Raw genomic sequence first — 26,283 nt, forward strand, 5'->3', positions numbered from 1 at the left:
CTTCATCTTTAACAATTGACTCCAACACCTTCCCAACCACTGACGTCAGGCTAACTGGTCTATAATTTCCTTTTGCAGTATGTTCTAAGGCAGGCTTCCTGCTCTTATAACCTCCACACTATAAATAAGCCTTATGGACTAGGATACCACCTTAAAGAAGTCTGGAGTTAAACTCTGCTGGTTTTTTGGGAAGACAGTGTTGTAGCTGCCAGAGTGGGGATGGATAGGGAGTTTGTCAATAAAGGATGGTAACCATTCTGCTTTTCATGACAATCTTTATGAACATAATTTGCTTGTGATTGTACTTCACATTACATTTATCTGGAAAAAAATACTTTGCTTTTATAGGGAGAAGATATTGTAGTTCTCTATACCTTATATTTCTTGATTTTTACAATAGACCTTGTTGTCCTACAACCCCAAGCAGAACCCACTTAAATTAATATCCAAACGTGACTTTTTCATACATATGGGGTCTTGTGTAATTTTTTTTAAAAAGTGGCGACTCTGGTAGAGAAATGTGGGTGAATTTCTGATCCTTGCCCACCTGAGAGCCTTGTGTGACTTCATGATGATACCTTAAATTAACAGAAGCAGTAGGTCCACAGCAGATGCCATCTCATTGGCTCTTCACACAACCCTGGAACACCTGGACAGCAAAGTTACATACATTGGGATGCTCTTATCAATTATAGCTCAACATTTAATACCATCATCAACTCAAAACTAATCAGTAAACTCCAAGACTTGGGCCTCAACACTCTTGTGCAATTGGATCATGGATTTCCTCACTTGCAAACCCCAGTCAGTTTGGATTGGCAAAAACATCTCCACAATCTCCATCAGCACTGATGCACCACAGGGCTGTGTGCTTAGCCCCCTGCTCATCTCACTTTACACTCGTGACTGTGTTGCTAAGCACAGCTCCAACACCATATTTTAGTCTGCTGATGACACCAATGTTGTGGGCCATATCAAAGGTGATGACAAATCAGCATACAGCAGGGGGATTGAAAATTTGGCTGAGTGGGGTCATGACAACAACCTGTCACTCAATGTCAGCAAAACCAAGAAACTTCAGGAGGGGGAAACTAGAGATTCATGAGCCAGTCGTCATTGGAGGATCAGAGGGAGAGAGAGTCAGTAACTTTAAATTCCTCGTGTCACTATCTCAGAGGACCTGTCCTGGACGCATCATATAAATATACTTGCAAAGAAAGCACAACAGTGCCTCTACTTCCTTAGAAGTCTGTGGAGATTTGGCATGTCATCAAAAAACTTGACAAATTCCTATAGTGTAGTAGAAAGTGTACTGACTAGCTGTGCTATGGCTTGGTATGGGAACACCAATGCCTTTGAACGGTAACTCCTGCAGAAAGTAGTGGATTTGGCCCAATACATTATGGGTAAAGCCCTCCTAACCGTTGAGCACATCTACATGAAATGCTGTCGTAGAAAAGTAGCATCCATCATCTTAAGATCCTCACCACCCAGACCATGCTCTTTTCACACTGCTACCATCAGGTGGAAGGGACAAGTGCCTCAGGCTTCGCACTACCAGGCTCAAGAACAGTTACTTCCCCTCGGCCATCAGGCTTTTGGAACAAAAGAGGATAACTGCACTCATTTATTGAGGTGTTCCCACATCCAATGATCTCTCTTTAAGGACTCTTGAATCTTGCTATTTCATGCTCTCATTATTTATTGCTATTTATTTATATTTGCAGTTGTGCTGTTTGTTGTCTCCTATGCTCTTGCTCTTTTATTGATCCTGTTTACAATTACTAGTCTATAGATTTGCTGAGTATGCCCACAGGAAAGAGAATCTCATGGTGACTCTGATAATAACTTTTACTTTGAACTAAAGTGTATGCTCTCTAGTAAAATCGTTGCCCATCTCTGGTGAAATAAATCAATATAGATTATGAATTCAAAGGTAAATTTATAATCCTTTTCTTAAATCCTGTAGATATCAAGAATCTGCTGAAACAAGGACCAGTGAAGAAAGTCTACAATGGGCTTCAGGGATATTGATGTAAACACAAATGAAACAGACTTTTATGTGAAAATGAAAATTTAATTATTTATTATCTGAGGTTTCCAATGTTGAATGTTTTCCGTATCTTGGGTTTGGGGAGGGTGGAGATTTGCTGATCTTTTAAAAATTGAAATCTGTATATTTGTGCTTCTAAACAGTTTATTTTTTAAATGCCCTTGTATCTCTCTCCTTGCACATCTTTCCTCTTGCCTTGCCCATTAATAAAAACGAAAGTTAACTGGCCAAAAGAGAAAAGATGTTGTATAAGGTGAATGGATGTCTTTAAATGCCTTTACTCCAAGCAGAAAGGGCTTCTCTTCACCTTTTTAAAAGGTGTTCTTTACTTGTAAAACTGTTAATTTTTTTTTCAATTTTGAATATAAGAAGCAAATATACAGATTACCACACACTGAAAATTATTCGCATATACATTAAACTTTGGGTTGTTTTGAGACTTACTAGCCGTGTGCTGCTCCAGAGGTTACAGTAATTACTTCTGTAGTCTCTCGTGGGTTGTGGAAAAATGCAACATTATTTTTCTCAGATATTGTTTGGGATTAATCTATTCCAACCCAAAAAGGGTTGTGAATTGCTTTTGACAGTTTCTGAAACTTCGAGGGAACAGTTTGAGTATGACTGCGATACAACTAATTTACTGTACAGCGCTTTACATGAATAAAATTAAATTGAAAATTACATTTATGGAAATGTGCAGTGATAATGACAATGTTATAAATTCAATTAATTAGAAAAAATATTGAGAAGGAAAATACACCAGTCCCATTCAGCAAAAAAAAGTTGCATCAGTTTTTGTGTATGCTGGAGAATGGAGTACAGTACTCATCATTTTTTTTCCAGAAATGGCTGTTTCAAAATGCTTAAAGTACTACTTGAAAATTTAAAAAGCTGGACTGCAATTTAATTTGGATATCAGAAAAGACTCTCTGACTAAAGTGCTCTTTACAGACATTGTAACAGGATTTTTACAATTTTAATTTCATACTGATCTTCCTTGCATAAGCTATAACTATAGCAGAATGAGAAATAGCAAAAATATTGGGCAGTTCTTTTGTTATATTTTGAAGTAGAAAGAATGTTTATTAAGTACTTGATTATTTGACACATAGAGGGACACAATTTGAAAAGATTTGTATGGTTCAACTGTATTTCCATGTGATGCTCCATTTATATATTAAAACTTTAGCAATTCTATCTATTCATTATTATTTAATTGAAACATACAGCAGTTTTTTATATATTGCTGTTTTCATAATTTAGGATTACAACATTGTGATCTGGTTTTGAATCAGTAAAATGCTGTACGTTTCTATTGATCATTTCTCACACATCCTCCTGTTTTAATGCAAATGTTTCCTCATTATTTCTACTTCCGAACAAAAATACCAAGAATTTTATTTTTGAAAGTTCTTGGTGTGGACAATAGATATGCTTTAAGATGAAACAAATTGTTTTTTTTTGTATATATGTAGTGAAGTTAAAAACTGTTAGTGTTCTGTTAAGACATCTTTATGAAGTCAGCAAAGTTTCACAATTAAAATCACTAAACATGCATTGAAAATTTCCTTGTCTGGATAATGTAGATACATGAAATGACAAATTGTTTGTTGTGATTTTAAACACAGATTTAGTTCAGGTCACTTTCAAAATGTTAATCCTTTTTAGATTGGCAATTGAAGTATGCATTTCTGTTTGAGAGCGTAGGTTTTTCTAATGTGTTTCAAATGAGTGAGTGAATTAATTCAATAGTTGATTACCTCCTATAAACAACCTGTTTTTATAATTTCAAACAAGTTGATTGTTTAAAATTATAAAACTAATGTTTTTATCATTTTAATTATAAATCTTTGATACTGATTAATCTTAAAAATCTACAGTAAATTCAGTCCATTGGAATATGATCTGGATAACTAGAAAATAAAAGTATAATTTTTAATTTTACAAGTATCTGTTGCGTAAACTGTTATGTTAATATTATTTTGAAGCAAGTGTTTTCTTAACACCAATGCTCAACATTTGTTTTCAGACTAGAGATAGTTGATCACAGACACTTTGTTTCGACAGTCAATTCTAGGGAGGATTAAATGTGCAACAAGTCGTAAGTGAGAGAACAAGAGACTGAACCCATAGGGGAGAAAAGTACAAGTTAAAAACTTAGTCATGAAGAAGAATTTGTCAAGAGCAAACAGCTGTGTAATGAAAGAAACCTTTATCATCTAGCCTTTGTCTTGGCTAAGTAAATGTAAATACTGACAGTCATTGAATCCTCTCCCATCTATTATTATGGAATGGACATTTATATCATAGCCAACTAAGTGATTGCAAAGTGCAAATGCAGTTGGAGTTTTATGTTTTTGTCTTGACACCAGAATGATGCAGCAAAGTCTTTTACTCTACTTTAGGTATAGGAATAAGAACATGTGGCGTCCTTTCTGATAGCTTGAATGTCTTTTACACACAGTTTGATGCATGGATCAATGAGCCCCCTCCCCCATCCCTGAGGAGCAGGCACTCTGTCTGGCCGCAAATGATGTGAGGAAGACCCTAGCCAGGGGCAATCCATGTGAAGTTGTGGCGCCTGATAACATACCTGGTCAGGTGCTGAGAGACTGTGCAGCCCAATTAACAGGTTCTAACTGACATCTTCAACATTGTTCCGGAGCAGTCTACTGTCCCTGCAGGTTTCAAGTCAACAACCATCATCTGGTGTCTAAGCGGATGAAGGTAACCTGTCTTAACAATTACCGTAGAGTGGCATTGACCTCAACAATAATGAAATGCTTGAGCAGCTGGATGTGGAGTGCATTAAATTCCTGCTACATTGCACCCTTTCGCTGGTCCACTGATGATCCCACAGTCTGTGCCCTCCACTCTATCCTGTCCCATCTGGAAAATGGCACCTCAGACACCAGGATGCTGTTTATTAATGTCAGCTTGGCATCTAATACAGTTGTCCCTCAGAAGCTGCTGGATAAACTGTCCTGGTTGGGTTTCTTGACAGAAAGACCACCATCTGTTGGCAGCAGTATCTCTAGCTCCATCATGCTGAGCGCCGGCTCTTCAGCCCCAGCCCCCAGTGCTCACTGCTGATGCATGAATGTACTGCTAGATCCAGCTCAAACCGGATCAAGTTCACTGATGACACAACAGTGGTTGGACTCATCAGCAACGGTGATGAGATGCCATACAGAGAAGAGGTAGAGCAGCTTGTAGAATGGTGCAAGCATAACTACATCGACAAGACTAAAGAGATAATTGTGGACACTAGGAAGGTGTGGGCTGACCCCTCTTCACTGCACATAAACAGCTCCTCTGTGGAGAGAAGAGCACCAAGTTTCTGGAGTGCACATGACGGACGATCTCACCTCTTCCCTCAGCACCACCTCTTTAGTCATGAAAGCACAGCAACATCTTCACTTCCTGAGAAGTTTGAGGTGAATAAGGCTCCCCTTCCCCCCCCATTGAGTGTGTCGTGACCAGCTGTATCACCATCTGGTGTGGGAATTGCAAGGCATCTGACCGCAACATCCTACAAAGGATTGCTATGGTCCCAGCTGCGCCTGCCTTTTTTGTTGGCTACATGGAATAGTCTATCTTCCAAGCCTACACTGGTATCACTCCCCAACTTTTCCTACGCTATATTGACGACTGCATTGGTGCTGCTTCCTGTGTCCATGCAGAGCTCGTCCAATTCATCAACTTTGCCTCCAACTTGGACCCTGCCCTCAAACTTACCTGGTCCACTTCCAACACCTCCCTCCCCTTTCTCAGTCTCTCTGTATCTATCTCTGAAGACAGCTTATCCATTGACTCTCACAGCTACCTGGACTATACCTCATCCCACCCTCCCACTGGTAAAAATGCTATCCCCTTCTCTCAATTCCTCTGTCTCCGCCACATCTTCTCTCACGATGAGGCTTTTCATTCCAGAACTAAGGAGATGCTCTTCTTCAAAGGAGGGGGCTTCCCTTACTCCACCATTAGTGCTGCCCTCATCAGCATCTGTACCATTTCACATATGCCTGCCCTCGCCCCATCCTGCCATCCCTCCAGGGATATGGTTCCTCTTGTCCTCACCTACCACCCCACCAGCCTCCGCGCCCAGCATATAATTCTCTGTAACTTACGGGATCCCACCACCAAGCACATCTTTCCCTTTCCTCACCCCCCACCCCACTTTCTGCTTTCCACAGGGGTCGCTCCCTACGTGACTCCCTTGTTCATTCGTCCCTCCCCACTGATCTCCCTCCTGGCAGAACAAGTGCTACACCTGCCCCTACACTTCCTCCCTCACTACCATTCAGGGCCTCAAACAGTCCTTCCAGGTGAGGTAACACTTCACCTCAGAGTCTGATGGGGTCATCTGCTGTATCTGGTGCTCCTGGTATGGCCTCCTGTATATCGGTGAGAACAGACGTAGATTGGGAGTTTGCTTCGCCAAGCACCTATGCTCCATTTGCCAGAAAAAGCGGGATCTCCCAGTGGCCACCCATTTTAATTCCGCCTCCCATTCTGAAATGTCAGTCCATGGGCTCCTCTGCTGCTGCAATGAGGTCGCACTCAGACTGGAGGTGCAACATCCTTTATTACGTCTGAGTAGCCTCCAACCTGATGGCACAAACATCGACTTCTGGAACTTCAGGTAATGCCCCTCCCCTCTCACCATTCCCCATTCCCATTTCCCTCTCTGTCCTATCTCCTTACCTTACCTTTCCATCTCCTCCCACTTCTGTTTCTTTCATGGCTGTCTGTCCTCTCCTATCAGAGATTCCACCTTCAGTCCTTTACCTTTTTCAACAATTGACTTCCTAGATCTTTACTTCCGCCCTCCCCCCCTCCCAGTTTCACCTATCACTTTGTATTTCTTCCTCTCCTCCCCCAACCTTCTTACTCTGACTTCAGTCCTGATGAAGGGTCTTGGCCCGAAACATCGACTGTTTACTCTTTTTCACAGATGCTGTCTGGCTTTCAGAATTTTGTGTGTGTTGCTTGGATATCCAGCAACTGCAGATTTTCTCTTGTTTGTGAAAGGATTGCAGGGACTGCTGAGGATCAGAGTTTCTCTTCCAACCACCCAGGATGTACCGTATCTCAGGAGTTTTGTGTATGCAGGACCCTTAGCATTGTCAGAAATCCCTCCCATCCATCCCACAATCTCTTTTACTCCCTTTCATTAGGCAAGAGGTACTGTAGCATTAGAATGAGGACTGTTAGGATAGGAAACGGCTTCTTCTCCCAGGCTGCGAGCCTGCTGAACTCCCTGCCATGACCCAGGTCTCATCACTTATGAAGCGCCAGTAGTGTTATACTATTTATTTTTTAACTTGTGTTGTAAATGTACTTTGTGTGTGTGTTTTATGTACTGTGATGTGCGCTTTGGTCAGAAGGAACATTGTCTTGTTTAGTTGTTTACATACATACAGTTGAATAACAATGGACTTGAACATGAGCTTGGACCGGTGTGCATTCCCATAACTGTCCTCCGAAGAAAATGAATGGAGTTGGAAAAGTTCAGTCTGAGAATGTATTTAGCCAAGTGAATGGTGGTGGGTTGGAATTGGTTGGGTCTCCATTGAAAGAAATGGACATCCCCCAGGATATTCTTGTGTGGGATGGAGGTGTACGGAAATTATACATCCATGGTAAAGATGAGCTGTTGCGCGCAGGGAAGTGGAAACTGTTTAAGTGGTGAAGGGCAGCAGGGGTGTCTCAGATGTAAGTGGGAAGAGACTACATGGAGTGGGAGGTGGAGATGAAGCCAAGAATAAATGAGCTTAATGAGGCAAGAGCAGACTGAAATGGTAGTTCTTTGTGGACAGTTCAGCTTGTGGATCTTTGGTAGAGCAGACTCCGTGGGAGTGGATGGAGGTTGTGTGGGGAAGTTCATCCGACCAATTGAGGACTAAGTTGTTCTGATTCTCCTCTTGGCACAATCTTAAGTCAGTCTTTAGGTAAGTCATTTGCTCACTTCTGGAGAAGTTCTGCTGGCTTAAAATCAAAATGCTAAAATGGTGAAGCAAGTCAGGCAACATCTACCGAAAGTGAATCAGTTAATTGCCCCCTTTTCTATAGATGGTGCCCAACATGCTGAATGTTAACTGCGATTTATGTTTTAAACTGCGGATGCTGGAAATCTGATTTAATTTGATTTTCATTTGCTATTTTGCCCAAGCATTTTGTAAGAATAATTGTGAGCAGAAATGTTGGCAGTCTATGCTCAATGCATACTCTGCTTTAGCAGGAGTTCCTTGCAGGTGTACAACAGCTGACCCGTGGGTCTTCGCCCACTGCTTCCTCTGGCCAGTTTGGCGCTGATAGCCCGGTGACGAACAGGTCACCCGGCGGCGGGGAGGCGAGAGCGCGCTTGCGTCAGAGGGGTTGGCGTCGCGCGGGGAGCCTATGGGAGGGAGAGGAGAGCGGCGCAAGGAAGGCGCGGGAAAGAGCGAGTGTGCGCGCGGCGGGCGGGTGTTCGGAAGGCGGGGCGCGCGAGCCAACGAGCCCAGAGCCTCGGCGGCGGCCCAGCACCATGGACAACTTTCAGAAAGTGGAGAAGATCGGGGAGGGCACCTACGGAGTAGTCTATAAGGCAATGAATAAAGTGACGGGAGAGATGGTGGCTCTGAAAAAAATAAGGCTGGACGCGTAAGTTACTGCTGTAACGCAGCAAGGGTTAGTGACAGGCCACTACTTTGCTGACAGTCCGGATTTCATGCTAATTTTTGGAAATTTTGCATTTAGAAAAAAAAATTGCATATTCACGCATATTATTGAAGTTGCCTTTCCACAGGATGATGCGTGCACTGTGGTAGCAGAAGAATCTCCCAAAAAGACATCAACATTCAAAAAATTATTACTATTAAAAAATTTGTGATGATATATCTTCATCCTAACGTTTGGATATTTATAATTGAGGGGGAAAAAGACATTGGTTTGGCAACTTCTGCCAAACATTAAAGGGTGTTTGCTTGACTATGAAAGTCAAGTAGTCAAGAGTCATCAGCAGGGCATCTCATACCAGGAGCACACTCGTACCTTCGACTAAACCAACGCCCAGCAAATATGTAAATAAAAATGGTGTTTTCTTCTTTGCAACGAGCATATAGGCAATCAAAGCGGTCATCATAACGGCAGGGTTAATATTCTGCAGAGTACTAGATTTGGAGATACAAAGCAGTAACTGCTCGGGAGTATTTTTACATTGGTACCCAGTTTCAAATAAAGTTTTAACAGGAACAAGTTGATCACTATTTTGTCGTTGCCTTGAAGCAACAGTTATTCTCTTAATTTAAAACAATTTATTGGAAGTTGGCGTTTAAATTTTATTTGTGGAGGGAGCATCAAAAGAGCCCCTGAAAGGGAAGTTTCAACACAGTATAGATTATATACTGTATATAGACAAACATTCTTATGGCTTACTACAGATTAAAATAAATTGTTGACCTTTACCTATGAAGGACTTAGTTGATAGAGGAGAGAACAGCAGAACTTGCACTAGTGGATTTAAACAAATGTACCAAAGAGCTTATATTAAAACTGTTTGTCAGGAAGGCAGCATCACTGACAAAGCTACATGCATTGCCCATTGCTTAATGCTAGATGGCCAGCTGCTTAGAGAAACCACAGTCCTCGTGTTTTTGGGTACAAAGTGGCAGAAGTTAGACACATAACTAAGAAACAGGAATTTTATCAGTACAGAGGATGCTCTTTGAAGTGGAAGTAGATGGTGGTGTCTCTGGAGACTTTTATCTTCTTGCTGGTATACTTCAATGGTTTGCAAAGTGCGGTCAGCCAACCCAGCTATGCAACTAGTCCAATTCATAGATAGTATCACTGCAGCTAGTGCACCTGTGATATTGGGGATCAAAGTTTTAGGAGCAGATGGAGTATCAGTCAAGCAGGTTGCTTTGGCCTGATAGTGCAAAATGACTGTTGTAAGAGCTGCATTCCTCCAAGCAAGTAGAGCACTCCTTCACACTTGTACCTTGAAGGATGTTCAGCTTTAGAGTTCCGCTATCTGCAGGTTAATGAGCCTCTGGCCTGCTCTTGTAGACATTGTATTACTGCAGATCCTCCAATTGAGCTTTTGCAGAGGTCAAGGAGCTAGGAGGTATCAGTAGCTTAAATATGTAGCTAAGGTGAAATTTCTAGAGGGAAGCAATTTTAGATGTAAATTTGAAAATGAATATTAAAGAATATAAAGGAAATTTGCAATGCCATCAGATAACTGAAGGTGAGATAGGTATGGATAATCTAAATAACTTAATGTGCTTTATCATTCTGTGGTTTAAACCTTGTAATTTTCTCTTAAGGCAATCTTAATTTTTATTTCATTTTATGACAGCTGATTTGATTCTTGTGGAGATATGAAATTACGCGTTTAGTTTTTAGAGAGAGATATTGTCAAAGGTTAAAATAATTCCCACCTTTGATATTTGATTGTAATTCTGTTAGAAATATATATATTATAAATATGAAAAACTCCAAGAACTTTTGGGTAATTTATGTCAACCATTATAAATTATTACATATCCCATTCCCTAAATGTTATCAAGATGTAATTGAACTCTCCTGCCACTAGAGTGCTGTGCAATCTTAGTTTTGGATTTCCAGGTCCTTAAGGCTGTACTGACAGGAGCCATTGTGAGTTAAACAATCAAGCAAACTTACTTCACAAACAGTGAAATAACTATTACTATTGTTTAATAAAAATGCAGCGTAAAACAAAAAAAAAACAAGTATATGAATTTAAAGTGGGAAAGAATTCATCAGTTCATTAAAGTCAAATTCACTTATTCACAAGCCTTAACTCCACTTCAGCTGAAGACTGGATTTGCACTTAAGTCCATTCATGTAATGTTGTTATTTCAGGAATGTAGAAGGAACAATAAAGTTTTAAAAAAAAATACAAATACAAGGATAGTTAATATAAAAGTAGGATGGTTAGGGACTAAGAGATACATCATACGTAGTAATAGGGATAATTCTGATACTGAATTATGATTTTTGTATTGGTCTTCACAAAGAAGATGATACCGATGTTGGAATAATAGAAGAAAGCTTATATAAATTGGTGAGGTGAAAAATGAAGATAAACTACTTAAAAAAAAAGGTGACAGTGTTTTGGTCTGAATTAAGTAGAAACCAGGGTGGAAATAAGAGGTTCTTAGCTGAAATTTTTCAATCCTTTGATACAACAGTTCTGCCAAAAGACAGGAAAGTTCAATATGTTATTTTCAAACAAAAAGCAAATGGGTAAACTCAGTAACTGCAGAGGAGTAAGCCTGATATTTAGGGAAAACTTGTGGAGACTATATTCACTTAGTAAAACATAGATTAGTAAGTGACAACCAAAATGACTTTGTTAAAGACAAATTATGTCTAACAACCTTGATTCAGTAATGAGAGTGTCATAAGATAGTGTAATTGAGACTCTGTATAATCACATTCCAAGGTATTTGATTATATGTCACATAATAGTCATATTGGTCGAATTGAGCCCTAAGAAGGAAACAATCATTAGCTGTGACTGCTTTGAAACATTTTGGCTGCAGGATAAAAAACTATATAGTGGTAAATGGATGCTCTTCAGTTTGGAGGCTGGTATTTGAACACTACTTTCCAATAGCACAAACCTAACAAAAGTAGCATCTTGTGAGGAAGAAAAGTAGTTTACTTCAACAAGGCATAGATTGATGACCTAAGTGAGCAGATAGCTTGTGGAATGTAAAATTGCGCAGAGTGGTGATGCAACTTGAAGGAATATATGAAAAGAAGAAATATAGACCAAATTCCTCCTGGAATTGTTTGACCTTAGCAAATATATGAGGATGGGAATTGGTTTTCCTCACTGTACTCTGATATACACAAAGAGATCTTGATTCTTTGTTTAATTATTTTAATAATCAGGAAAGTCAGCATACTTGATATTTGGTGAATTCAGTAGATAGAATTTAAGTAAAGAGGAGGAAGGGAAGGAAAGGTTATTGCTTAAGACCACAGTATGGAAGTTAATTTTAAATGACATATTTACATTTCAAAATCTAGGGAAATGGAAGGAGTGCCAAGTACTGCTATTCGAGAAATATCATTATTAAAAGAGTTGAATCATCAAAATATTGTAAGGTAAGAGATATTATTTTGATGAAAAAAACACTGTTGAACAGTACAAAACAGAGAAAGTTAATATATTATGATTTTAATCATTCTCTAACTTAAATGGTTGTTACATGCTTCATAGAATTGCTTAGTTTTGAATCATCCTTTATTTAAAAATTTCTGCTCTTTGAACAACAGAGGGAAATAAATATTTAACATAGCTATCATTAAGGAATAGGCAAGTATTTTTTAGCTGGGTTTGAAAGTAGTACTTAAGGACAATAAGGATTCAGAAAGGTCTGTAGTTTTAGAAGGAATGCTCTATTTTATACATGCTGTAATTTGATGCAATTTTCTGTCAAACCTTTTTTCTTGAAGTTTTAAATGTCTTTACAGCTGAAGTTACCAAAACCATTTGAGTACTTATTGGAAGAGGCCAAACACCAACAAATAGTAAAACATTGCCTCATATAGTTTTGTCCTTTCATCTTCAAACTCTTTCAGTTTTTTTTTTGGTTCCTTTAATTTCTGTCTTTGGCTTGGGCCTTTATTTACCTATGCTTGCGTTCTTTGTTCTGTGAAAACTCATGTATGTTCTTTTCAACTACCTACATTTTTATTGTTTTGAAATCAAGTGTCATTCTATTGTCCTCCACATTTATCATTAGCGTTATAGAGAGGTACAGCCTAGAAACAGGCGCTTTGGCCCACGGATCTGTGTCAACCTTAAAATGCCTATTCCCATTAATCCCATTCTCTCCATCCATCAACTGCACCCCTACGCAGATTATGCCACTCATCTGTGATTGACAATTTACAGTGGCCAACTAGTTTACTGACCTATACATATTAGAGATGTGGGACGACACTGGAGCGCCAGAGGAAACTCACTCAGTTTCTGGGAGAACATGCAAACTCCAGACAGCATCCAAGGCCAGGTTTAAACCTGGGTCTCTGGCACTGTAAGCCTGTGGCTCTACTAGTTGTACCCCTGTACCGTCCTCATTCTTTTTCCTTCTTATTCCTACTAGTCTGTTCTTCCTACACTGTAGTTAGACTCCAAGTGTATTGAAGAAATGTAAACCAGAATCCATTTTGTAGGCCACAGGGATATTGATCATATAAGAATCTTCCCAATCCACTTGATTCCTACATTCACTAATGCTTCAGTTTTAATTAACAGTGTGTGAAGTACTGGAGCTTTAAGTCTGTCAGAAGAAGGTTACTCTGATGAAGAAGTAGGTTGATCATGAGGTCAAGAGATCCCTTATTCAGCACATAACTATTGTAATCCAGACCTTATTTCTTGATGCTGAATATGTGATAAATTCAGGTATTTTATTTCCTTTGCACAGTGAATAGGTTGATGTGGTGAGCCCATCAAAATAATTATGAGTAATATATGTGCATTTATTCTAGACTGCTAGATGTTATCCACAGCGAAAAAAAATTGTATTTGGTGTTTGAATTTCTCAATAAAGATCTGAAGAAGTATATGGACTCTGCTCCTCCAACTGGGCTCTCTTTGCAATTAGTTAAGGTAATTAAGAATGTAGTCACTTTTGAAATATTATGTTTCCATAACTTATTGCAGATATATACACAGACACACATATACATCTTCGGTTGTCCACTGAAATCCGATGACGACGTCCACTCCTTTAACGGTGAGATATATAAATGCACATACACATACACATACACATCAATTGAAATTCTTCCTCTGCTTTGGTGATTCCAGGCTAGTTCCTTTTTATTCCGGATGACAAGTAGTTGACCTTTGTCTAGATCTGTTAGGATGCATAATTTGGAACTTGTCATGCAGAAGATATTGAAAATAGACTAAATTATAATGTCCTTTGACTTTGCACTTTAGAACATTATCATGTTTAAAAGACGAAAACAAAAAAGAATACTGAGTTTGGATTTCAGTTTAAACCAATAGAACTCTTGTTGCTGGTTGAAATCTTGTCTGAACTGAAATTGGTTAGCATAATTGTGCATTGACCTGTCTACTTGAGCTAACAACTTTATATCTGTTGAAATAATTTACTATTTTTGTTGATTAATGCTGATTGCTTTTTTTCTTCTGATAACTTTCTGCCTTAGTTCCTATTTATTGATCCATTACTATTAAAGAAATGTTCTCCCCAAAAACAGTCCATAGGAGCACTGGACATCAGAGAGGAATTCCAATCAGATTGTGGGTGTTGGTGGTAGGGATTGTTAGTGAAGGTCTTCAGTTCTAGGGATTTAATTCCACAGCATGCATGAATTATTTGAGCAGATCTACCATCTAGAAAGTAGCCTGACTAATGGGCTCTGATAGGGAATACTCCAGGAGAGTGCTGCAACGCAAGGAGAGACCAATGAAGATACAAAGTAATTTAGATGTTTGGCTAGAGGAGATTCAGTGGTAGGGGCAGGGAGTTTGGGAGGGGATGACTTTTGAAGGGAGGCAATGAGAAGGTACTTTGGTTTATGGGGAACAAGTGGATTTGCTTGGGGATAGGTGGGAATTATCACTGGTCATCCTTACTCACAATATTCCAGGAAAATCTCACCTTCCATGCCTTCATGGATCTTTAATTGCTGAGTTTCCCAAAGCCCAGGAGATCTGACCTGCCAGCATTAACCTGAAAAATAGATAAAATCTGAGACACAGATCATTTTTAAAGTAAGTAATGAATCATCAATCTCCAGTGAGCAACTTAGTTCCATGCACGCTGTTAAATCAAAGGTGGGCAGATTGAAATAAATTTGAGTTTGGGTAATTAAAAATGGCCTATAACAACAGTACTTTAGGCTATGGGACAGGACAATTTTGAAGTTACTTTTCCTCAGTGGAGGAGAGCGCTCTTTAATTTGTAGGAGTAAGAAAGCCATCCAATTAATAAAAAAACATCAGGTCTGCAGGGACAGGTATACATGTGTCCCTTATTTTGTATCACAGTAATATTTGTGTGGATTTTTATATGCAATGGCAGTACAGTAATTGTTTGATAGAAATGTGCCTGCAGTCAATGTCTGAATTGTTTATTTTTGGATGAAAAATGTTCATATAACGAAACACCTCTTTTGGCAGAGTTATCTGTTCCAGCTCCTTCAAGGTGTCGCATTCTGTCACTCTCACAGAGTTCTTCATCGAGATCTGAAACCACAAAACTTGCTCATTAATGATGGCGGTGCAATCAAATTGGCAGATTTTGGATTGGCAAGGGCTTTTGGGGTTCCTGTGCGCACATATACACATGAGGTAGTTAAGATTTATGCAATTTTAAAAGGTGAAGTATTTAGGTACTCCTGTCTATTACTTTTGTAATAATTTAGCCCCTGCTTACAGCAGACCTATTTAAAAGTAGTTGCTTGTCAGTTAATGTGAATTTTCTAAGGACAGAAAGCATTGTTTTATCAGAAAATATGATAGGGTGCCTTAAGAAGAAAACATATTTATTAGCATTTACCATTTTTAATTTCTAGCGAATTCTCACCAGTTCTCTGGTGAAAACAGTAAGGAATAATGTTAAAAAGATTTTTTTTTTGCATTTCTGGCAAAGAATGTTGTATGAGTGTTTCCCCATATCCACCCCACCGCCAACATATACACTATGTTCTACCGTTTGCAGTACACGCTCCTGAATACAGTTGGAACAGTAAAGGTGTACATTTTAGACTTGGGGAAGCAGAAGCATTTCAGGAATTACTTTTAGGCTTACAAAATTGTCCTGTTCTTGGAAATCACCTTCATCTATTTATTCTAAGATGAGAATTTAGGATTTAAAAAAAACTATTTGGAAATTCAAAATTCAAAAACAATAATGGGCCAGATTCCTGCTGATCTGACCTCCTTCAATTGTTGTCTGCCAATCACGCATGCTGCACTTAGCTTGGCTTTGGGCAGTTGCTTGGAATTTGGCATTGAGGTGAGAAAGACCCCTCCTCAAAACACCTGATACAGCCTTTGACAACAAGTAAAAGTTTCTGTTGGTGCTGATAGCTTTTATCTGCCTCTAATATTCACGGATATTTAGAAATGATAAAGCAAAGAAATTTAAAATGAACGTAACTTTCTCTTTTGCCTCCTATATTTTTCCCCACAATCTTATTGAAGTTAGTTAGACTTGTAAACTTGCATCAGGTCTGTTGTGGCATTTTCCAATATAATGCCGGGGAATCTGAATGAGACTAGCACTGCCCATTTGATACCTACAACAAAGCAAAGCAGTGAATGTAACGACCTGATTCTGTTAGTAAAACTCATAAGACATAGAATGTAATGCTCATGATAACTTACATAGCTCACTAAGGGGAATGATATGCTTGTACTTGCACTTTTAGCAGCGTATCTATGGAAGTCCAGAATTTACTTCAGTTTCAAGGGTGAAAGCCAGAGTGATACTGTCCATTGGATCTATGAATGAGAATTTCAGAATTCTCACCAATCTTGTACTTCCAGCAGGAACTAACCTCAGGACAAAATATTGGTACCAGTGTGGCAACCATATTTCTGATAGCTCCCCCTTTGACTCTGAGTCACTGTTGAGAGCAGTTGACAGTTGAAATTTTCATTATGACTCTGAACAAAATTCATTATTAAGTAATAAAAATACTTACAAGTTAATTGCTAAAAGAATAAATTGATTAAATGCCTCTTTGGTATTGACCCTTGTTAACTCATTACTTGGTAAGGCATTGACCCACATAGAGCAAAGTAGTTTTGGATGTAATCACTTGTCTCAGTTAAATCAATTAATCTTAGCCAGCATAATAGCACTTTCCAACAACCTGCTGAAGAGAAATAGATTAGAACTGGTTTTAGTATCACTAACTTAAGAAAGAGAAGTGGCCATGCTTTCCACTCGTGATCACTTGCTGGTGACACTGCAGAGATATTTCACCAAATGGAAATTAGAGCAAAGTCAGCTGTAATGCTTCCTGAAACAAACCCAGAGAGCATTTTCAGGCTGAATTGACAGTTTAAAGGAAATTTTAAAAATACAGGAAGCTGAAAATGTTATGTTATTTACCATCAACAGGAATTCACAAATCTTGGTGTACCATACCTTGTGTTCTATAGTATGGAATGTTGGTTTGTTTAATCAAAATAAATGGAAGTAAAGCTTCAAAAATGAAGAAAACTTACTTATGAAATCATCAAAATAAAAAGTGAATTCATCTTTTTGTTGCTAAAATTTTAAACCACTGAATTCAAGAAAGTTTAATCAGTACTAATTATCATAAATGAAAGTAGATGGTGCCAGTTCAAGTATAGTCTTAAATATTCTGGAGAAAACAGCATGGTAATTCAAAGGTAGAGTGCATAATTATATTTATATTGATGACTATCTGGCTGCATATAAGCTCCTTTTGCCTTAAGTAAGTACACATATAAATAATCAATCTGTCAATGTTTTTTGCTCTAGTAATAAACCCTGATCAGTCATGTACATCTATAATATTTTAATGTTTAAATTATTTAGAAGATATGGTTTCAAAATGCTTATTACTGAAATATTTGTTTTCTGTTCTTAACTATTCTGTTTTTAGGTTGTAACCTTATGGTATAGAGCACCAGAAATTTTAATGGGATGTAAATTTTATTCAACAGCAGTGGATGTTTGGAGCATTGGATGCATTTTTGCAGAAATGGTATTTACCTCAGATATGCAATTCATTTATAATTTCTATTTGTTTTATAAATTTACGCTTTACAAATATATTCAAATTGTTGCACAGAATCTTGATGTTGAAAATGTTGCAAAAAGTCGACAGTGTAATTAAACATTTCCTCGAAAGCTTTTGTATAAGATTTGTAGTTACTTATTCTGTGTCATTTTTACAAATGGAAATTCCAAGTATTAGTATGTTACATCTCATGCAAATATTTATGTTAGGGAAATGCAAGTCATTGTAGTAACATTTTACTGTTACTTTCTTACTGAATCAATTAAATTACTCAAATTATTTAATGAAAAATTTCTTACTAGATCAACTAAATCATCCAAATTGCTTAATATCACCCAATGTTTTCAGTAATTAAAATGTTGCTACCCAAGTAAGATTTTATGCAAATCCAAATATAAGAGATTGCTTGTTAAATATTTGCACCAAATTGTCTTGTTACCTCCAGTGCCTTAAAGGAAGTTTGTAAAACCTCAGCATCTTCTCAAGAGCAGTGAAACTATGATCCAAATATATAAATCGTGCAGTTTCTCAAGGTCAATGATCAGTATTCAACTCTTTAAAATTCCTTAGATAGTGCAGAAGTTCATACCTGCGACTTGATATCTAGATAACATACAGACAGAATACTTCACAACGCTTAGCAATGACCATTTCCAACAAGAGAGCATCTAACCACTTCCCCTTTATAATCGGTTCTATTACCCTTGTCAAACTCTGCATTCAACATAAACATTAGCTGGTAACACAAAATGATCAGCCTTATAAATTCTCTGATTACAAGAGCTTGTCGGAGGCTCGATATTCCATAGCAAGTAGTTCATCTGGCTCTTAATGCCTCCCTAAAATAACTGAAGCACAAATAAAGCAGATGATTGAATAATTTCCTTTTGTTTCAATATTTATATCTCCAAGAATGTTAATACTAGTTTTTGGAAAGAAAAGGCTGACCTTCAAAAGTAGCAAAAGAAATTATTTTTGGAACTTTGGAGAATAGTGGTGAACCATAAAATCCTTAAGTGACACGGTGGGGGGTGGAGGGATGGTATGTCAAGCTGTCCCCACTAGTGGGAGAATCTTGAACAAGTGACATGGGACAATCAGATAACACTGCAGTATGTACACTGAGGAATTTCTCATAGAGGGTAGTGAATTCCCTACTCCAGATAGTTATGGAGCATCGCTAAAGGAAGTAGGTACATTTTTGACTGATCTAAAATTGAGGGCTTTGGTAAACTCAGAAGAGGAAACAATGCCTGGGGCGGATTAGCCATTGTCACAACAGCAGGGAAAGCTTGAGGAGTCATGGTGACCAATCCTGTTATGTTTATGCTTCTTAACATTCTTTAAGACGATAAATATATAAATATGATTTAAGACAAAGCTATCTATTGGATTTTCAACTTTACCACCTTTTTTTTAATCCAACACACTCTACAGCCTGTATGTTATATAATACGGAATACAGAATCTTACGGAAGGTTTCTTAACAGCATGTCATTGCCTATAGTTGGATCAGTAGGTGTACAGTCTCTCCTTAGTGAGAATATATATGTATAGATAATTTGTTACAAGTTATTTGTTAAAAGTGTGACCAAAGGTGAAAACCATAAGTGTCTAATATATTTTAGATAGAACACAATAAAATATAATAGTAGTATAAATATTCCTATACTACATGCTCTATATAAATTATAGGTAAGGGGATAGGCCATTTAGCTTTTCAAGTCTATTTTGCTATTCAGCAAGTATGTGCCTGGTCTATAACCTATCCATTTTTTTGTCTAGATCCTACTTGTGCTCCTCCTAAATTCTTACTTCTTTTTGCTATTCCCTGTCAGTTTTCTTTAAGTTAGATTTTCACATAGTCCTTGTATATCTTTAACAATAAAAATAATTATTTTAGAACTTACCAGTGATTCAGTATCCAAATGCATTACCTTGTGATATTAATTCACAAAGATGAAACCATGTGCAGTTTTTTGGTGCATTGGCTAATTTGAATTGCCTCTTTGATTGGTATAATATTAATATCTCTACGTTAGAAAGGGAACAGAAAAGGCAGGAGTTCCAGCATGGTGTTTACCTAGCAGTAATCACTAACAATGCATAATGGATATTGTGGAGACAGATCTGGGCATGGTTATAATTTTACATTAATGTGCAAGTAATGTATTCATGCCCACATGTAAAGAATGTTCAGTGGGAACCTTTGGAACTAAGACAATATAGGGCATCATTTTCAGCAGAGAAGGAGTAAAAAGAAGAGAAAGTATTCAGTATAATTTCATAAAAATATGCCCTTTAACAATCAACTTCACTTGATGTTTCTGTCGATTCTAGGTTACAAGAAAACCCTTGTTTCCTGGAGATTCTGAGATTGATCAGCTTTTCAGGATTTTCCGCACACTTGGAACACCAAATGAGTCTGTGTGGCCTGGGGTTACTCAACTACCTGACTACAAAGCAAACTTTCCGCAGTGGAACAGACAAGATTTCAATAAGATACTACCCAATCTGGACATAGATGGCAGAGATCTGCTAATGGTTGGTAGAACTTAAAAATAAGTCCTTAACTTTAAATAGTAATATTTGTAAAGTTGTGTCACGTTCAGGTGCCAACATTTAAGGGACACGTTTATGTGGTTTACTGACACAGTCCCTCTGTAATCTTGTTTTCAGAGCAGACTGAAGTGTTGGGTTAAGAGTCTTGATTATTGACTATGGATCAACATAGGTCTGAATCATGGTGCTCTTACTTCAAGTCACTTAATGTAGAAGTGCTCCCTTTTAAAACATGAAATGGAATAGTGACAGTAGCAAGGGGAAGCAGTGGAAGTTTTGAAAAGCTGCTAAGTTTACAAAATTAGGCTCTTGTCCTAATACCTGCTTCAACTAATTCCCTTCACAGTAGTGCTTTATTTCAGGAGTTCTCTTAAAAACAGAAATGCTCATATGAAAGGTTCTGGTGAAAGATCATCAGCCTGAAATGTTAATTCTGATTCCCCCTCTGGAAAATCTGCCTCATCTTTAGTCATTGTTTTATTTCAAATTTCTAGCACCTGTGGTCTTTTTTTTTGCCATTTGATATACTTAATTCCTTGGACAATGATCTAAAGGAGCATTTCACAAGAAACTACATCATCCTATGTTCAGATGACATGGATATTGTGTCAGTTATAAAAGAATAAATCATTAGGGGCCTGGGTGAATTTCAAGATTGGTGCAATATGACCCATATTGATTTTCAGATGTATATTGCTGAAAAAAACATGCTGCACATCTGTATTTTGAACTGCTTATGTTGCATATGTTAAATGCTTATTACAAACGTACAAGGATTAATTTATTATATATTTGTGTGAGAATTAGATGTTTAGAGATGTACTATATGCTGGTTAAGAATTTTTAGTTAGCATAAAGTTTTTGATTGAAGTACTGAAAATGTTCCTGATACCTATTCAGTGACAGATCTGGGAAATAGGTTATGAAATATTTTCTTGTTTTTATTTGTAGCAAATGCTCCAATATGATCCTAACAAGAGGATTTCTGCAAAAATTGCCATAAGTCATCGATTTTTCAGTGATGTGACCATTCAGCTGCCACATATACAGCTGTAGAGTGATCTGCAATTGGAAAATAAAGGAAACATCTTAGTTTTCTTTCTTTAAAAATTCCTTTCAATGCACTATTTTCCTAGAGATTATGATATTTATCAGAAAATGAAAATTACACTGGTATTTAGTGGTGTCTGGGTTTAATAAAAATTAATAAGCTCTGAAGGGAACAAAATGTACAAATATGTATTGTGTTATGGGCAGTGGTTTAATGCATTTAAATTGTTTTGTTCTAGTTTTATAAAATGTTATCTCTGAAACTCCATTTATTGTAAATAAAACTGGAAATATGACATAAAATGGGTTGATATTTAACAGTGGATGTAAATCAATATGAAAATAAGAATTTACTTTGTGGTGTTCTGTGCCATTGATTTTAGAGTTTATAATCATTTTAATCTGCTTATTTCAAATACCCAGCAATCACTTAATTGTGACGCCAACCTCATATTGAAAGACATGGATTTGAATCCTAGCCTTAATGAGTACAATTTATTTACTGTTTTTGTGCATCTTTTCCTCGTTCTTTCTTGGGTTTCCCAGATTTTCCAATTTTAGATCAAGGAAGAATCTGTGAGATGTAAGCAGTGTGAGGTGGACTGTGATGCATTTTTTTTTTTACTATTCGATTAAAAGGATGTACAAAAGCAGATGCGAGAATAATACAGGTGGATCCCGGGTATAAGTAAACCCAACATATAAATAAGCTCTAGATACACTGGAGAGTAAATTTTTTCGAAAGTGTTGTTTCCTCGCAAGTGTTTTGTGGTCATGATAGACCGCCTAAAGATGAACACAAATATAACTTCAGACTACTAATATCATGTAGGAATTTAGAGAAACAAGAAATTAACTTATTGAATATAATGCATTTAATTGCAAACCGGTGCTGACACTTTGCAATACTTTAACTAAACTGAAACCGTTTTGTTAATGATTTTCTTTTGTACTCAGTGACTGAGGCTTCTTGCTTAAGTATTAAACAAACAATAATCAGCTCACGTTGATGGTTTCTGGTTACCCTGATACCGTTTCTCCACGACCGCAATGTCCTGGTGAAATCTTTCGCCATGCTTGCCACAGACAGCGCTGAGATTTACAGGGAAGAAGTCTAAATGGGAATGCAGAAAATGAACTTTTGTGACAGGTTACACATCATGGTTTTATATGCTTGAAGCATGTTGTCAGCCAGCTGCATGTAGTTTGGTATTCTGCAGTTGTCAAGAAAATTTTCAACAACCTCTATGAATATCTTCCATGTGATTTTCTCCCATCCCACTAGAAGTTCTTTGAATTGCCTGTCATTGATGACCTGTTTGACCTGTGGACCATCAGTTATTCTGGGAAACAACTGTCTCAAATATTGAAATCCTTCACCTTGCTTGTTCATGGTTTTCACAAAATTTTTCGTAAGCTCCAGTTTTATATGAAGAGGAAGCAAACTATCTTTGTTGGGTTTACAAGTGGCTTATATGCCACTCTTTTCTGCCCTGGAACCACTGTATATGGAGTGGCCAATCCTTTTTACTGTAATGAGATTCTTTAGCATGATGACAACAGATTCCACCCTTGCAGTCTTGAACCCAGTAATTTTTTTTGCTTTTGACAAACCCAAGTCTCTGATCTGATCATTTAACTGAGACTGAGTTACCAAATGAGGCCAAATTGACATAAAGAGTTTAAAATTTATAACTGTTGTTTTCCATTCCTGGTATGTGCATCATGGCATCTTTGTCTGCCTCCTCTAGACTCCATGCCTCTGGTGGCTTTGGTACTGGACGACTATCATCATGTGGCACAGACTGAAGGGTATTTGGGGTATTCAATAGATTTCTTGTTTTCAGCAGAGAAACTGGACATAAGTTGCAATCTGTCACATGATCCTGCTCTGGCAATATGATCGGGACATTGACTTCCTCGTACCTCTGAGCCAAGCTCTAAGATCAACAGCGCATGTTGCGCAACAAATGTGACGAGCCCAGGCTTTGCCTTGGTTGCCGATTTTACACCCAAAGTAGAGCTCATAGGCTTTCTTAATAAGATGAGACATGTTCTGTCTTTGAGATTTAACCATATACTCGCCACAAATATAACAAAGCATCACAATTGTTGCAACATTGGTGAGACATTTTGCTATTGCAATTCTGAAAATATAATTTATTAATAATGAGTACACATAATTTGCTATGCGCATCAACGTGATCACAAACCGATATACGTGTAAACGCAATGCATAGAACAGTGCTTGATGCTTTTATAGCCTTTCTAAAATCTGTCCTGCCATGCAGCCTCCACTCTGCCTAAGCATGCCTGGACAAGATAGATGTAAATGCATAGAACATTGTTTGATGCTTTTATAGCCTTCTTAAACCTGATCTGCCATGCAGCCTCCACTATGCGTAAGCATGCCTGTACAAGATAGATGTAAATGCAATGCATAGAACAGTGCTTGATGCTTTTATAGCCTTTCTTAAACCTGTCCTGCCATGCAGCTTCCACCCTGCCTAAGCATGCCTGGACCAGATAGATGTAAACCCAATGCATAGAACAGTGTGTGCGTGATGCTTTTAGAGTTTTTCCAAAACCTGTGCTGCCATGCAGACTCCACCCTGCCTAAGTATGCCCAGGCATGTCTGGACAAGATAGAAAACTTCTTAGTTTGCATTGTGAGCAACATTTTAATTGACTTGAATTATGAATTGAAATAACAAATACAGATGATTTTTTTTAAAAATGGTGCATAATAGGGAAATTTCATGGTGATGTTCATGATCAGCAGCCCAAAAACCATAAGGTACACCCAAAAGTATCCAGGAAGTAAAATCTTCATTGTCCAGTGATATTATTAAGAAGTCTGACATATATGGGCATTCCCATGTACAACAGAACTCTTTTTTTCCATTGGTCCTGACGAAAGGTCTTAACCTGAAATGTTGACTGTACTTTCCTATAGATGCTGCATGGCCTGCTGCATTCCACCAGCTTTTTGTGTGTGTTGCTTGAATTTCCAGCATCTGCATATTTTCTCATGCTTACAACAGAACTAGCTATCCTTTTTCTCCCTTTAGTAATTCTTCTTTCATAATCAGTCTTATATGTTTTTGATGCCATTCTTTACAATGCTGTGGAGGTAATGGTTACCATAACAAGTAATTTTTGTGTAATTAACATTTATGGACAAAATTGACTTCATGGTTATTTAGAATCTGTTCATTAGCTGGAAGTGGTCTCTATACAAACTCCTTTCATAGCAACTTTCATAATTTGTCTTTTAACTTTTAAAATCCAAATGATTAATCCATTGATCCAAATAACATCTAGATATTAAGTATAGGGTTAAACTTTTTTAATGTTTTTCAAAAAATCAAATGATGTCACACATGTTGAGAAAAACGTTATGCTTGTTGGTACCCATCAAATTGTACGTGTTCATGCTTAATAGAATGGGAAAGGAAATAAACTATAAAGAATAAATAATCATAAGTAATCTTCTGGTTATTGTCTGTACCCAGTCTGTGTGAAATGGTTGGGTTTGCACTCAGACTGCTTTCTCCGTCTGCTTGGATGAGTCTGAAAGTCTACTGAATATGTCACAATTTTTTTCTTCAATTTATGGTTTCCCATTTTTATTTAGTACCTAGGAGATGACCAATTTTCCCAGGAAAAGTGTTTTACCGGATGTTTTTTAGTTAATTGATTTTGATAATAGTAAAAATAAAAGTTGGTGATTGTAAAAGCTGATTTGTTAACCAATAGTTTTTACAAGTAGTTTAGTTTTCATGATCCTTTATTATTATGACAGTATCTATATATGATGAGAATCAAATGGATTTTCAGTTTTCTTTTAACCAAGCCTTGGACTGAAGTTTTGTATAAAATTTATTTCTACAAGTGATCTTTGGACAGTTCACAAAATTGCTGGATGAATCAGAATAAAACTCCATAACTGCATTACTATTACAAACATATTGTATTAACATATTGCACTTTGCCTTTTAGAACGGTGACTTTTCTGGAGCAGTACCTGGCAGGCTATTTGTACACATGCCCATTTCCCCCATCGTGGGTAATCTATTATACACTGCTAAAGTTTGAAATGGAATTTTCAACAGTACAATAAACTAGTACCCTTCTGATTTTTCAATGTTTCTTGGGTGTACTATTGCCTTCAGTTTCCAGCTAGGATTCTAAAGAGAGAGAGGTCATAGCTGCAATTATTTTCCTATACAGTACTTTGGGTCAGAATGCTTCACAACTTTAATATCTCAGTTTAATGTTTTGTTGAGTAGGTAATTGGTGATTTTTAAATAAGCAGTGTGTGATCCTTTTAAAAAAAGATCCCTTCTGGAATATTCTTGACTAGAAGGTAACAATAGTAAATTTGGATATGGTGACATGAATGTGTTATTTTGTTGTTTGGTTTCTGACTGAAGCTAAAAGCTCAAGTTCAAATTTATTGTCATAGGCAAATATATATGTACATAGGTTATAACAGCCATGAAAATCAACTTCTTGCAGCAGTGGCACAGTACATTACAATAAGACAAATATTAATTACACATACATAACTTACAGAGCAAAATAAACAATGCAGATTGAGAGGGAGAAAATAAAATATAGTCCGAGGTACTATTATGGTTTTCCAAGTTGGCTCAAGTGGGGAGTACACTGGGGAAGAAACTTATTAAAACTTGAAGCCTAGGTCTCAGCCTCCTGTATACCTCCTGCCTGTTGGCAACATCAGGAAGAGGGCATGGCTCAGATAGAGACAGTATCAGTGTTGAATGCTGCCTTCCTGAGACATTGCCTCTTGTAGATGTTCTCTATGGTGG

At 37.5% G+C, this 26,283-nt stretch overlaps 2 protein-coding genes across 6 annotated transcripts in view; both read left to right on the forward strand.

The window, feature by feature from the left end:
- The window catches only part of dnajb11 (DnaJ heat shock protein family (Hsp40) member B11), a 42,271-nt gene extending 38,268 nt beyond the window's left edge, over nucleotides 1-4,003 (forward strand). The window contains exon 10 of the mRNA XM_072261571.1: nucleotides 1,970-4,003. Within this exon, the coding sequence (XP_072117672.1) occupies nucleotides 1,970-2,034 (65 nt within the window). The 3' untranslated portion in view covers nucleotides 2,035-4,003. The remainder of the gene's footprint in view (nucleotides 1-1,969) is intronic.
- A 4,485-nt stretch (nucleotides 4,004-8,488) lies between these two features.
- LOC140199456 (cyclin-dependent kinase 2-like) lies at nucleotides 8,489-25,171 on the forward strand. Of its 5 annotated transcripts, none has more exons than XM_072261574.1 (7): nucleotides 8,497-8,698; nucleotides 12,101-12,178; nucleotides 13,571-13,691; nucleotides 15,237-15,407; nucleotides 17,760-17,800; nucleotides 20,177-20,380; nucleotides 21,350-21,438. In XM_072261574.1, the coding sequence occupies exons 1-6, from the start codon at nucleotides 8,583-8,585 to the stop codon at nucleotides 20,358-20,360; spliced, it is 711 nt and encodes a 236-aa protein (XP_072117675.1). In that variant the 5' UTR covers nucleotides 8,497-8,582; the 3' UTR covers nucleotides 20,361-20,380; nucleotides 21,350-21,438. The 5 variants fall into 5 exon arrangements, with proteins under 5 accessions (XP_072117678.1, XP_072117676.1, XP_072117675.1 ...); XM_072261573.1 differs by having other exon boundaries at nucleotides 8,498-8,698; nucleotides 15,237-15,435; nucleotides 21,350-25,171; XM_072261572.1 differs by having other exon boundaries at nucleotides 8,502-8,698; nucleotides 17,699-17,800; nucleotides 21,350-25,171.
- The last annotated feature ends 1,112 nt before the right edge of the window (nucleotides 25,172-26,283 follow it).

Source organism: Mobula birostris, chromosome 6 (genome assembly GCF_030028105.1).
Source record: "Mobula birostris isolate sMobBir1 chromosome 6, sMobBir1.hap1, whole genome shotgun sequence".
Classification (NCBI taxonomy): Eukaryota; Metazoa; Chordata; class Chondrichthyes; order Myliobatiformes; family Myliobatidae; genus Mobula; species Mobula birostris.